The sequence below is a fragment of the Buceros rhinoceros genome, unplaced genomic scaffold, assembly GCF_000710305.1.
Source record: "Buceros rhinoceros silvestris isolate BGI_N320 unplaced genomic scaffold, ASM71030v1 scaffold14402, whole genome shotgun sequence".
NCBI lineage: Eukaryota > Metazoa > Chordata > Aves > Bucerotiformes > Bucerotidae > Buceros > Buceros rhinoceros.
The window spans coordinates 11,763-25,213 of record NW_010398389.1 but is presented as its reverse complement, the minus strand read 5'-3'; the positions used below and the strand labels follow the sequence as shown (position 1 = coordinate 25,213).

The 13,451-nt window shown below is 44.4% G+C and overlaps 1 protein-coding gene across 1 annotated transcript; it reads left to right on the top strand.

The window, feature by feature from the left end:
* The first annotated feature begins 2,349 nt into the window (after positions 1–2,349).
* Positions 2,350–12,949, top strand: SLC13A5 (solute carrier family 13 (sodium-dependent citrate transporter), member 5). Its single transcript, XM_010131085.1, has 11 exons — positions 2,350–2,475; positions 3,352–3,488; positions 3,936–4,150; positions 6,094–6,265; positions 7,154–7,276; positions 7,879–8,091; positions 8,907–9,028; positions 9,246–9,361; positions 10,618–10,779; positions 11,963–12,100; positions 12,821–12,949. The coding sequence occupies exons 1-11, from the start codon at positions 2,377–2,379 to the stop codon at positions 12,947–12,949; spliced, it is 1,626 nt and encodes a 541-aa protein (XP_010129387.1). The 5' UTR covers positions 2,350–2,376.
* The last annotated feature ends 502 nt before the right edge of the window (positions 12,950–13,451 follow it).

The following is a 13,451-nucleotide window of genomic DNA, read 5'->3' as shown; positions in this document are numbered from 1 at the left end:
CAGAGGGAGCTCTGTGCCAACCTGCCCACCCTAAGGGTTGTGCCGCTGCCAGGACCTGGGGCTCCCACGGACCCGACCCGTCTTGCAAATTAGGTGCCATTATTTTTGGGCCAAAGATAAATACGTACGTAGCTGGCGTGCACACTTAGAACGGTGTCTTGCATTGTCGAGTGATGATGGCAGTGGACTGGAAGCCAGGGCTTCTGGGTTCCCCGGCTCACTCTGCTGCTGAGGCTCTGGGCTACTGAGAGACGTGACATTGGGACAGCGGTGCGGTCAGAGACCGTGTGTCGTCTGTTGTGCAGGGATGGTAACGGTTTCAAATGTAATATCCTCCAACTCACGTCTGACTTACTCCAGCCATGCTGATGGCACAAATCCTTTGCTTTCAGTGGAGTTAACACCAGCATAAAATTGGAATAACCCAATGAAGAGTTCAGGCTCTCATGTCTTACAGCCTTCTTGGCAAGATGTAAAAGCTCGGTTTACAGAATTTTAGCCTAGTAGAGCTTTAGAGGCTATTCTTACGCTAAACCCAGTCTTTCTTCTGAGTGACCTGTATTGCTCAGTGTATTTTCAAGTACAGGAAGACGTCCTGTGTATTTACAAACGGGACTGCCAGCCCGCGGGGTGTACCTGGCGGAGCAGAACCAGCCCTGCCTTTCAGTCAAATGCTGGTGCTTTATAGAACAGGAATTCCCAACCTTTAGGCACTACTTTGATCAGTACTAGGAATTTCCCTAAAATTATGTCTTCACTTTTCTGGTATTTGTAGAAATACTGTTTCCTCAGTCTAATCTGGGAAATCACAGTATTTCACAATGGGAGAGCAACATTTTGGTCAGCGACTGCTTTTTCGGGTGTTGGTGAGAAAGCAGATCACTGTGTTTCCTGTCAACTCTACAGACACCAAAGTAACACTCCGTGACCATTCCCGTAAATCACAGATACGTAAATCCCATAAATGTGCAGGTGTAAATAGAGATAGATGTTTAATTCCAGACCTTTGGTTGTTTGAACTGGCTGTGGCTGTTGGAGTTAATTTATAAGCATGGTTGTATTTTTGAACTTCACATAAATTATTTACTCTCACTCTACAAAACCAGTGTTTCTTCTGTATTTTGAATTTTATTCACTTGGGCTTGTTTATTTGTCTTTCATACTGGCAACAGATTAACCACAGTCAGTTCTAGCACTCACTGTGGCACAGCATAAATTGTGTCATGAGCTTGCCTCTTATTTATTAAGGGAAGAGACTTAAATAGCATCTATCTGATATCTTTGAGTCTCTGAAGAAATATTTTTTTTTTCAAAACTTATGCTGTAATTAATCTCCTGGACATCTTAAGGGGAAAAAAAAATAAATTTACTTGCAAAAGTTGTTTTCTGGTTCTTAAAGCTTCTCAACAAAATGAGGGAAAACACTCCCCTATTTATAAGTATCACCTAATTTTAAAATGTCACTGTAACACCATTTATTTTTGCAATAAAGTCCCACTTGTTGTATTAGAATAAAATCCTATAAACACACACTCTAAAAAAGAGCAAATTCTCTACGGCAGGACACTGACCCCAGCTTTAAAACACTGTTTACTGTTGGCTAATGAACGCTTGCTGCTCCACACAGTTTTTGGAAGTACAAACCAGGGGAAGCTGGGTTACAGGACTGGCTGATCAGCAGCCGGTCAATAAATGACATTTACCACCTTTCTAACGTAGGGAATCTCTCAGTAGGGAAACACAGCGAGGGCTGGGTAATTAAATACCTCTAACACGTGTAGTCCCCCCCCCAAAAAGGTAAAAGAGTTTTATTTTAAAAAAATTAAGGACTTTAAAATTATTTAGTGATGCAGTTTCTGGGCTCAGGAGTGTTACAGGATGCACCTCTGAGACTTGAAAACTTCAGACAAGCTGATCCTCCACACTGGGAAATTTGGCCATCATTTAAAAATCATGAACTCAAAACAGAAACACCCAAATCTCCAAACACTATTAAAACCTCTTGGCTCCTAGATGTGAAATCTGCTTTCCCCAACTGCCAGGAGGTAATTGTGCTCTGCAGCCTGTGCCCTTACCTCGCTCTGGGAGGTTTGTTTCCTCACACCCTACATTTTGTGCAGGTGCATTAGAACAAACACTGTGCTCAGAAAGAACTTTTTATGCAAGTGACTTCAAGACGAGGGTTAAAAGTACAAGTTTAAACCCTTGTGTCTCTGCTACCTATGTCAGCATAACTTGTTGAGCTACAGACCGTGGAGTGTTTGGGCCCCTTATAGTAGTTACCAACTTGTTTCTTACCTTTGAGAATCGTTTTCTATATTTAAATGTGTCTATATTATGTTGCAGGAGGCCAAATGTGCGTATATCGTCATCATCATGGCTGTGTACTGGTGCACTGAAGTGATCCCACTCGCTATTACCTCCCTCATGCCGGCAGTGTTTTTCCCTCTCCTTGGAGTGCAGAGCTCTAAATCGGTAAGTACGCGCCCAGCTCAGCGCCAATACCGGGATGTCCGTTGCTCGGATCCCTCATCAGTATTTATCAAACAAGTCCGATAGGAAAGCACTCAAGCTCTGTAGTGCTGTTTTTGAACACGTTGAGCAGCTTTCAGGGTTCCTGCGTGGGAAGATGGTGAACTAAATACACACTGGTCCAAAATGTTAAGGGTGTGGGGCTTGAAGTGTTGGAGGAGAAGGTCAGGTTCTGGACGTGGATCCTGCTGGAGAGCGTCCCACTAGCACCGGCAGCTTGTGCATCTATAACCCATCCCAAGGGAGAGCAGTGCTGACCTATCTTCTGGGACACTTCAAGATGCAAGGGACAAACGTCTTCTGACAGGGTAGACAGGACGATGCCAGCAGGTACACCGTGTGCCTTCAGAGCTCCCTCTGGCCATCCGTGCTAGTGCTTTGGTCCAAGGGAGAGAGGCTGTATTTAGGTAGCGTAGCCCACGTTCACGAATGACCAACCAGCTGGTGAGGGCAGGTGTGGTTGCTGAAGGTGCTGAGAAACCTTTTGGAGCTCAGCATTTCTAGAACCTACACAATACTTTGAGCTCCTAACAATGTTTCAGGAAACTGCTGCCATCTTGTACTTTATTAACTCCTGATGATCCAAAGAGAAGGTTTGTGATGGACAAAGAGCCCCTGCACTAGACAGTTCAGTGTTTAAACAGGGGCTCAAGGGTTTGGGAAACTGGCAGTAGCTCTGAGGCTGCACCCGCCTCTTCTGCCAGCGCTGGGATGGGCCTGGTGCAGAAAGTGGCTTTGAGAGGACAGAAGGCAAAATGTAGTAGTGGAGGTAACAAGAGGCAGCGTGTGGGCCCCTGACCTTCCTTTCCTGTCTTTCAGGTGTGCTCGCAGTACCTAAATAACACAAACATGCTCTTCGTTGGAGGGCTGATAGTTGCACTTTCTGTTGAACAGTGGAATCTTCACAAAAGGATTGCGCTGAAGGTCCTGCTGATTCTTGGAGTGAAACCTCCACTGTAAGAGTATTTTAGATTACTTCTTCCTTCCCTTAGCAGGGACCTAGGGGTGGTGTTTAACAGTCAGCAGAGAGGGGAACCTTGAAGAACTGCTTTAGCTGCACTTGTACAGTTTCCAGAGGTGAAGTCTGGCAGCAGGAACAGTTTATTTGTCCTTTAGCTGAAAACAGCATCTAGTTAAATTCTAGATGCTTGCCATTGGGGGCAAAATGATGACAGAATTAATTATGTGCAGGCAAAGGAGCTAAATGGCTCTTTCTGGGATTCCTTCAGTGAAGGTGGCAGAGCTGTCCTAGAAGGGAATCTGGTCCTGCTTTGTATTAGTGGAGGCTACACACATCCCTGTCTCCCTGTCTGGCCTCTACACTCTAAATTACAGTGGCTACAAAGCCCAGCGGCGTCTGTTTTCTTTCCTCCTTTCTCCTCTGCCTGTTTCTCTCTTTTCAGCCTCATGCTGGGATTTATGATAGTCACTGCCTTCCTGTCCATGTGGATAAGTAACACAGCCACCACTGCTATGATGATTCCCATCGTTCAGGCTGTCCTGGAGCAAATGGACAGCACAGATTTTGATGTGACCATGATGGAACAAGCAGCTGGGCAAACAAATACAGTGATTGAGATGGAGGAAAAGAATGCATCCGATCCCACCTCAGTGCCTGGTAAGGGCCTGCTCAGCAGTGAGCTGATCCTACTGAACTCGCTGCGCTCAGAGCTCCCTGACCTAGAGGTGTTCTCGGTACCTACCCAAGGAAAGGGAACGGTATCTTGACTGAAAATCCCTAAATGCATGACATTTAGGCTTCCAGTTTCAGTGGCTGCCATTTTGTTATGCTTAGTGCTAGATCCCATGCAGATTGTTATGTCCTTCCCTTCAAGCTGGGATTGTCCTCACATGCTTTCCTAGGCTGAACTGCCTGCGCAAGGAATTGAAAAGCTTATCCTGTGGGAAATAGCATCCAACCTCCCAGCATCCCATTTTCTGTGCTTCTTAGTGGGGATTCACATTTCAAACATGTAGGTATGTTTGAAAAATGTTGTGCAAGCACAAACTGCTTTAGTTCTGGGGTAATAAATACCTCTTTATTGACCTGATTGATGTGGAGGTGGGGAGAAGAAAGAGGAATACTTCCAAAGCTATGGAAGAGAGGAGCTGGTGTCATTTGCCTCAACAGTAGACGAACTACTTTTTGGAACACTTTAAAGTGTGATGTTCCTCTGATGCTTGACTCCACGAGGTCCTTCTGCCAATGCTGTGGTTCTGCAGTAGATTTCACTTGATTTGAACCACGCGCACAAACTTGGTCCCTCTGACTTCACTCCTCTGCAGTGCTGTTATAGAGGACTATATTACCGAGTACCATTAAAGATCAGATCTGTGGTGCCTTTCAGAGGAGGAAGGATTGTCTTGGGACTTGTCACGGAGATGTGATTTCCCTGAATTAACAAGCTGATCTGCCATGGTTCCCTGTGTGACTGTGCAAGAACAAGTGCAAATGTTGGTAGTGCATGCTGTGTCCCTCATTTCAAGCCTTTTGCCTGGGGCACCGGGCCCGTTTCCTGGCTTACACATCCATGGAAGATACAGTGTGGAAGAAGGAAGTTTATGTGTGCCAGACATTGCTCTATTACGAGATTGACTCATAACTGCCATATTTTTTTGAACCTTGGAAGCATGGTTTAGATACAGCTGTGATTTCTGCTTTTTGGTTGCTTCATTTCTTGCCTCACTTGTGAAGGGACAATGCACTGATTGTGCAAGGCTCAGACACCGTGTTTAAGTAAGATGTGCAAGCCCTCAAGAATGCCACTTGGTCACAGAGCTCTATAAGGTTGCTCATGTCTAGCTTCCAAGCGGTTATTAAAGTGAAGTTTTCATATTTGCAAATGCTCTTTTTAATGTCAATTCTTGACTCCCAAACCCGGACTTCTGCTCTAAACCCAGTAATAATAATTTTGCTGGTTTTCTATCCACTTGGAAGGATCTGCTTGGCTTTGCTGACTCATTTATTTTAATGTGTAGTGAAGGTAATAAATGTGTGCAAAAAATACCCTTTAGTGTTGTTGAGTTGGTTGTAATTGCCATAAATTCGTTGTCCTGCTCCATTAGTCCAGTCAGCCTTCAAGGTGGGACTGTCAACCTCAGAGAATAATGGACACAGCAGCAAAATTTCATGGTTGACGTAAGCTGACATAACATACTGATCTTCACAGTTATGCCAGCAAGAGCTGGGTTTTGGGTGGGCTTTTTCTGCCCATATTCACAGCTGTTAAAGCTAGTTGGGTTTTTGTTGTGGTATTGGAGTGGTTCCAGTGACTACAGTAGCTGGCTGATGGTGAGTCTCTGTGAAACAGAAAATTACTGCTAGGAAACCGTGGCACCAATATGGATAACAGTGTCCTTGGATCATGTAGACCCAGTTTGTCAGCCTGACTCTTCAGGTCATCGTGAACATGAGTCCAAAGTATTTAGGGACATATCTGTGGGTTTTTTGGATTAAAATAAATGGCATACACAGACTGGAAACACTGAGCCTGCAGAGCCTGTCCTCAACTCTCTGCCCTCCTAACTTTACCTGAGGCAAGCTGTGTTCTTTGTGTCTAGTCATAAGCAATGGACAAATCCCTGATGACCACAGATCATCTGAGGAAAAGAAAACAAGGGAGCGCATATGTAAGGGAATGATGCTTTGTGTGTGCTACGCTGCCAGCATTGGGGGAACTGCCACGCTCACTGGAACAGGACCAAACGTGGTGTTGAAAGGCCAGATGGATCAGTGAGTCATTCTTACCATTTCTTTAGTTTACACTATCCTGCTGTTTCTGTGACCCTTTGACTACTCTTAGGTGATAGTTCCAGTTGCAAACTATAAGCAAAAACCAGTTGATGAACTGCGAGTGAGGAATGAGTATGAAGTGACGGGCCCGTTTTTGGCTTCAGGCTGTTTTAGGCAGCTATGTACTGGTAGTAGAGGTTTCCTGAGAAACCTGGAAATACTTTCTGCTAATAGCAGAGGACATACTTGCTGGTAGTAGCAGACAGCTGGCTCTCATCACGAGACGCTGGTTCTTCTGCCTCCTCTTTTCCAACAAAAAGCAGTACGTCAGCAGAGGAACTGCAGCGAAGAGCATCACAGGAAGGTATGATGAACTCTTCTCATAAGCACACCGGAGAGACCTGAAAATAGCTTAGCCTTTCTCCATGCTGTGGCTGTGGAAACTGTGCAGACACTGTTGTAAGGAAAGGAGTTATCCACAAAATACTCTTTTTGATAAACTGGGTTTGCAAATTGGTGTAAATGCAACCTAATCTGTAGTGGACACATGGCAGACTCCACAACAGCCCCTCAACATTGCTTCCTTCCGCTAGGAATAGTTCAGCCTCAGCTGCCACTTTACCCGTTGGTTTTTACACCCAGCTGGAAAATCGCTATTGGTGTTTTTCCTCCAGTCACTCTTGGTGGATGCAGGGAAGAACAAAAATTGCTGTTCTTAAAACACTGGCTCCATTTTTCTAACCCAGCTAGCGACTTTGTCTTCTGTTGAAGTGAGCAGAAGTGCAGCTCTTTATTTCAGGAAAGACAATTCTTGCTCTTTTATTAGAATGAACAGGTAGGAAGAATGTCCTGCCGTGGGATACAGAAGCATTTTTCTTTTCTTTTCAGGTTATACCCCGACAACAATGATGTTGTGAATTTTGCTTCCTGGTTTGGATTTGCATTCCCAAACATGATTCTGATGTTGGTACTAGCTTGGTTTTGGTTACAGTGCTCCTTCATGGGATTCAAGTGAGTATTTAACTACATGATGGTGTGTAAACCCCTCAGCTTACTGAGAAACATGAATAACCAAAACGCCACAAAAAGTAATTCAAGTGAGTATTTAACTACATGATGGTGTGTAAACCCCTCAGCTTACTGAGAAATCTGAATAAAACAAACGCACCAAAAAGTTACTACTTTTGTGGCAGAGAGCGGTTCTGTTTCACAACAACTTTTGAGGTCTGGAAATCTTTTGTGTTCATGGGAGTTGCACTAAGGCAAAAGCTTTGTACATTCTTAATGTTCAGACAGAATTGACTTTTTGTTTTTCAGTTTCACATCTGTGAATTTCGGCCCCAGGGGAACTAGCATATCTGGTTTGCTTGGTTCAAAACAGAGTTTTTCTTCCCAGGTTGCTCCAAACTGGACAGAGACTTACCTCCGTTCACAGATCCCCTTCTCCTGTGAGAACTGACATGTCCCCATGACAATACTTGTAATTTCTTTGTTCCTGGCCTCTGCTGTAGTCTCTGTCTGTTCCTAGGAGTGCCAGCTTCAGAGTAGCAAGCATGTTAAATCCCTCTAGTATATTTATACTTACAGTATTTTCTTCTCCCTTTTTCTTAAAGCCTTAAAAAAAGCTGGGGCTGTGGGACAGAGAGAACTGCTAAAGAAAAAGCTGCATACGACGTGCTGAAGACAGAAATGAAGAAATTGGGTCCCATCTCTTATGCTGAATTCAATGTCCTCCTAATGTTTGTTTCGCTGGTTCTCTTGTGGTTTTCCAGACACCCAGGCTTTGTAAAAGGCTGGGCTGCCAGGCTCTTCCCAGGAGGAGAAAAGTAAGTTTTCAGGGTTTTTTTCATCCTGGACCTTCTTGGTTGTGAATCAGGTTGCCTTGCTCTTACATTCCATTTTGAGTGCAGGATCAGTCGTTCCAACCTTCTCAGAATTCACGTTTGCAGGGCTTGATCCTATTGTTTGTGCATGAGATCGCCAGCTGATCTATTGTTTGACAGTTTGTGCTGTAATAAACACTGGAGGCAGGGACATGGGGGAAGATGAACCTCCTAAAGGAAGAGGAAATTCTGTAATGCTGGTCTCAGTCACACTGATGTACACATTAGTGTTTTGTTTATATGAGCTCAAGTCAGTTTTGGTGTCATTTGAGTATTTGGCACTATCACCTCCAAACAATGGCTTTGAACTCACTGGGAAATTGATGTGGTGCTTTGAGTGGCTTCTTTGCATAATGTCTGTGGCATATTAAGAACACAAAACGGCACGATGGGGCTGTCATTCAGGCCATTTCTTCACACATCCTTCTTTGAGACACAACTGTTGAGTCTTGGCTTCACCACAGACCACAGAGAAGGAACCCTGCTGCCAGGAGCTGTCGTCATCTGGTTATCTCTTAATATGTCATCCTAATGTCATCTGAACAACTCTGGGTATTAACGTGTATTGTAGCTAGTTTCTTTCATTACTATGTGTTGTGGCAGGTCTGAGACACCTCAGTCATGAGCTAATGACTCCTTAGCAAAGCTAATGTACAATCCCCAAACAGGGTGACAAAGCAGGAATTGTGGTGCTGGAAGGCAGCGGTCTGCTAAGGAAGATGTCTATTTTCTAAGCTATATTCTCTTTTCTTCTTTAGGTATATCACCGATTCTGCTCCTGCTGTGTTTATTGCCCTGCTGCTGTTTATCCTTCCTGCTAATAAACCCAGATTCAGATGCTGGAAACCAAGAGTGTCTGACCCTGAACAGGCTGAAGAAGGTATTTAAAAGAGGAGCTGTAACGATGTCAGACAGTTTGCCAGCTCCAGCTTGGATGGCAGAGCACATACGGTCCCTGCTCTGTGTATTATTGCCCCTACCCTGTGCAGGTTTCTCCATAATGTGCCCATTGGGTCTTTCCCTGGTATCTTGTAGAACAGGAGACAAAATGTCTTCGCTCTCCTAAAACATGTTTTGCTTTTCATTTCTCACTTCAGATATAAAACCAGATTTAACAGCCCCGCTGCTAGACTGGAATGTGGTTCAGAGGAAGATGCCCTGGAGCATTGTGCTGCTGCTGGGAGGAGGTTTTGCTTTGGCTGATGCAAGCGCAGTATGTCCTGACATCTGTTTTTCTCTGACTCAAAGGCGAACTTCCCTGGTTTGTTACCTAGTCCTGTATTACTGGGCATGCACCCAAAGCCAAACCCAGCAGAGATGTTCAGATCTGGAGGTAGATCCAAGTTAGCAAAAGTTAGAGGGATAGGTAAATATTTGTGCTTCTTTTTCAGGAATTTATAAGCTCTGGCAAAGTTTCTTCAATTTGTCTTACCTCATGGAGGCTGCCGAGTAGTTTGGGATCTTCGCCGGCTGGACAGCCCAGAAAAGCAGCCTTTCTTATTTCTGTTATCATCCTGATCCCAGCCCTGGCTAGAAAAATAGAAGCACAGATAACACTTGTAAGGTTTTCAGAACCATTTGAGGTTTGTCTAAAGGATATGTATCTTCAGATTTAAACCAAACCACTACGGAAGTGGTCAGGAAGAAAACCATTGTGAGTAGCTGGCTTCCAAAACTGTGTACAGTGGAGTGTCTTGAGCTTCTTGTCAGTGGCTGTTGGCAGGCAGTATGCTGCATTCCTTACACCCATGGTCGGATCCTGTGTTCATAAATTCGCAGAAAAGGCAGCTGAGTTCCCAAGCCAGGAAAGATTCTTGAGGTGAACCATATTGTTTCCTTCATCACTGATAAGATACATCTAAGTCAAAGCAAGCCTTAGTTATCAACAGTGCTGTACTTTGGGGAAATTCCTGTTCAGCTCTAAGTTTTGTGGCTAGGGAGTTTTAAACCGTGGGGCAAATGAAAGCTCTAGGGCCTTCCACTCATCTACGGACATCCTATGCACAATATTAAAGCTCCAGAGCTTTAGAAACCATCAAGTCAAAGGTTTTGTAAGCTGTCTGAGTCAATCACTGCCTATGTTCCTACAATTCATACAGCATCAGGAGCTTCAGAAGCTTTAGAGACACATGCCAGGAAACTTCTGAGTGGTGCATTAAGTATTTGCAATCATCTCAACAATAATTGTTTCTGTTTAGCAAAAAACCCTGAAGTTTCTAACCAAAGTGTGATCAAGTAGTCGGGTTCCAGAAGAATTAGGAATGTGGGGCTTGGTATTATGTCTAGTTGGCAAGGAATTTCTTTTAGTGTGTGTGACAGGCCATTGTGCTTTCCTGGGCGGCGTTTAAGTAATTCAGGAGTCACATAGCATTATTTGGTAGGAATGCTACACATCACATGAGCTCTCTCTTCATGAGCTGGGTGTTCCAATCCTCACTGAAAACCACTTTTTTTTCTTTTGCTTGACAGCACTCTGGGCTCTCAGCTTGGCTGGGTCGTCAAATGACTCCACTAGGCTCTATCCCACCGTGGGCCATTGCATCCGTACTTTCGCTTATTATAGCTGTCTTCACGGAGTGCACCAGTAACGTCGCCACAGCCACCCTCTTCCTTCCTGTCTTTTCATCCATGGTAGGCTTACGCAGCAATATCATACTTCTTGTCTCGAATGCTGCTCCAAGGGTAGTCTGAAAGGCTGTAAGGAAACAGTTCGACAGCGTGCCAGAACAGAGCGTCATTTTAGCCGGTGTCACTGCTGTGTTTATAGCACCGTACGTACATAGAAAGTGGGAATGCAAGCTTTCTCCAGTCTGCCTGAGCTTGAGAACCAGCTTCTTGGGGGAAGAAGCTAATTCAGGTCGCTTGTCCCATGGTACCCTCGCTGAAAAGGAGGCCAGTTCAAGCCTTGTGTAAGGTGTGTCCTTTGGCCCTGGAGAAAGTGCAGTGAGAGTCACTTTATAAATACAGATCAACAAACATCAGGTATTTCTGGTCATTTGGTATTTGAACCATCAACTCAGAACTGGAAAAAAATGCCACAAAAAAAAAAAAAAAAACCACCAAAATCCAGCACTTTCTGTTTATCCCTTTTAATGTTTCCTTCATCTTCATGGTTTTATGCTGGAATACAGGAAGTGGTAGGTCTGGTTATTAGCAATGTGTCATTTTCCATAGGAAGCCAGAATGATTTTAAAACTTATGGAGCAAAACCTGGTAAATTTTGCTGCCTTTTTCTGAGCAGAATTGAAATTGTAGCTTGAAGGACAAAATAGGTTACTTTATTCTTTAATTTGGTAAGTACAACCACTTTATTCTAGACCATTTCATTGAAGTAAAATCATCCCAATCGAGGAGCTGAGCTATTAGTGATTTTAACTGGCACTAAAGCTCTGATTTCCATGAAGTCTGTGTAACGCCTTAGAGTATTATTGCACATACCTAGTAATTATAATCCCACCCCTGTGTTACCCTGGCAAAAGTGTGGTCTGAGGTCAAAAAAAAGGTCATTGGATATATTTGACCAGAACTCCAAATTGTACCATACAGCAAAACAAACAAGAAAGAAGCAAGCATTGTTTTGTTTTGTGGAACAAAATACTATAAGTGTATCTAAAAGCGTTGTGGGACAGGGAACAAGAGCAAAGTGATCTTTAAGCACACGTGGATTTCAGAATAAAATGCTTCTAAATTGCTCTGGTGATACAAGACCAGGAACATAAATAAGCCTGCGTGTACCCCAGTAGCCTGGGAAATGTTCTTCGTGCTTTTTCTTTTGGGACACCTCCAGTGTGATATTCTCTCCCGTTCATCGCAGGCTGCATCTGTCAAGATCCATCCTTTGTATGTTATGCTGCCCAGCACTCTCAGCGCATCATTTGCCTTCATGCTGCCTGTGGCAACACCGCCAAATGCAATAGTGTTCTCCTATGGCCACGTTCGAGTTTGGGATATGGTAAGGTGACAATTGCCTGGTCTCTTATCTGAAGCTCCCCATAGCCTTTATCCTGAAATATGGTGAGAGTTTAATTTTCTTAGCCAAGTGTTTCCAAAGTACCAGGATGTTCTTACGGGCTCTAAGTGTTGCCCTGCGCCCCTCTCTTACGCAGTGATAGTGCTGCGATAAACATTTACATCTGAAGTGACAGTACCTTCCTCAGGCACTTTGGGAGACATACAGCCCAGCCCAGCTGAGATTAAAAACTGACAACTCTTCAGTCTCTTAAACACTGAAGGGTTGAAATGCAGTCAGGGCTTTCCAGTCTTCTGGGGCTTTGGCGAGTGTAGCTGAAGCTCCTCACCGGAGCTGAAAGCAGAGGGTAACTCAGTTGCCCTGGGCTCTGGTCCTCCGGTTGCCTGCCAGACCACACAGTGCCAGGTTCTGTGCCCAACACCCAAACGTTATTGGTTTTTCTAACTGGAGACTTGAAGGAGGCAGAAGCTGGTTTTTAACCAATAAGAGCAACTCACGTACATGCCTTAAAGCTCGTAGACTGCTTACATGGCAAAATGTTCAAAGGCTTTGCACAGTGGTTTCTCTGATGTACCCACCTAAGTGGGAACACAATGGCTATTTCTGTGATTTGTTTGCACTTGGGTCTTTCTTGTGTATGTACTAATATCTTGGCTGCCATTTGCTGGCTGGTGTTTGGTTATTGTTGCTTTGTCCTCGCAGGTTAAAACAGGAGTAGTGATGAACATCATCGGAGTCTTCTGTGTCACACTGGCCATCAACATGTGGGGAAGACCTCTGTTTAATCTGGACACCTTCCCAGACTGGGCAAACAGCACAATAAACCAGTGAGCAGTGAAGAATCCATGTGTCATGTGTCATGTTTGCTGCCTTCTGGGAGTCACGCATCAGTTGAGGCCAGGAGCCTTTCCCCCTCTCGGCTGCAGGATGTGCTTTCCCATGCCAACCAGAGTTTTGTTAGTGCCAGCCTGGAAATGACTGGTGGCCTACTGTGAAAGTTCCTGGATTAGCCCCTGATGTGCCTTACTAATTAACTCTGGAATTTTGGAGTGGAGACAAGGCATGAGAAAGGCTTCAGTTGAAGGCCTTGTAGAAATTTAGTGGCCCAGATATCAGGACTTCTGCTGGCTGACAGCAATGGGAGTTGTCTTGTGTATTTTGGAATTCAGGTCCTGTGAGGAAAGTGTTTTGTAGCACTTTTGTGCCATTTCCGAAGCAGTCATCTGCAGAAAAACTGGTGGTGAACTAGGTGTGTTTTGTCAGTGGTGCATGGATGCTTTTCATTCAGCCCTGAATTTGAAGAAGTTGAAACCAGGAACAGTTAGTCATCTTC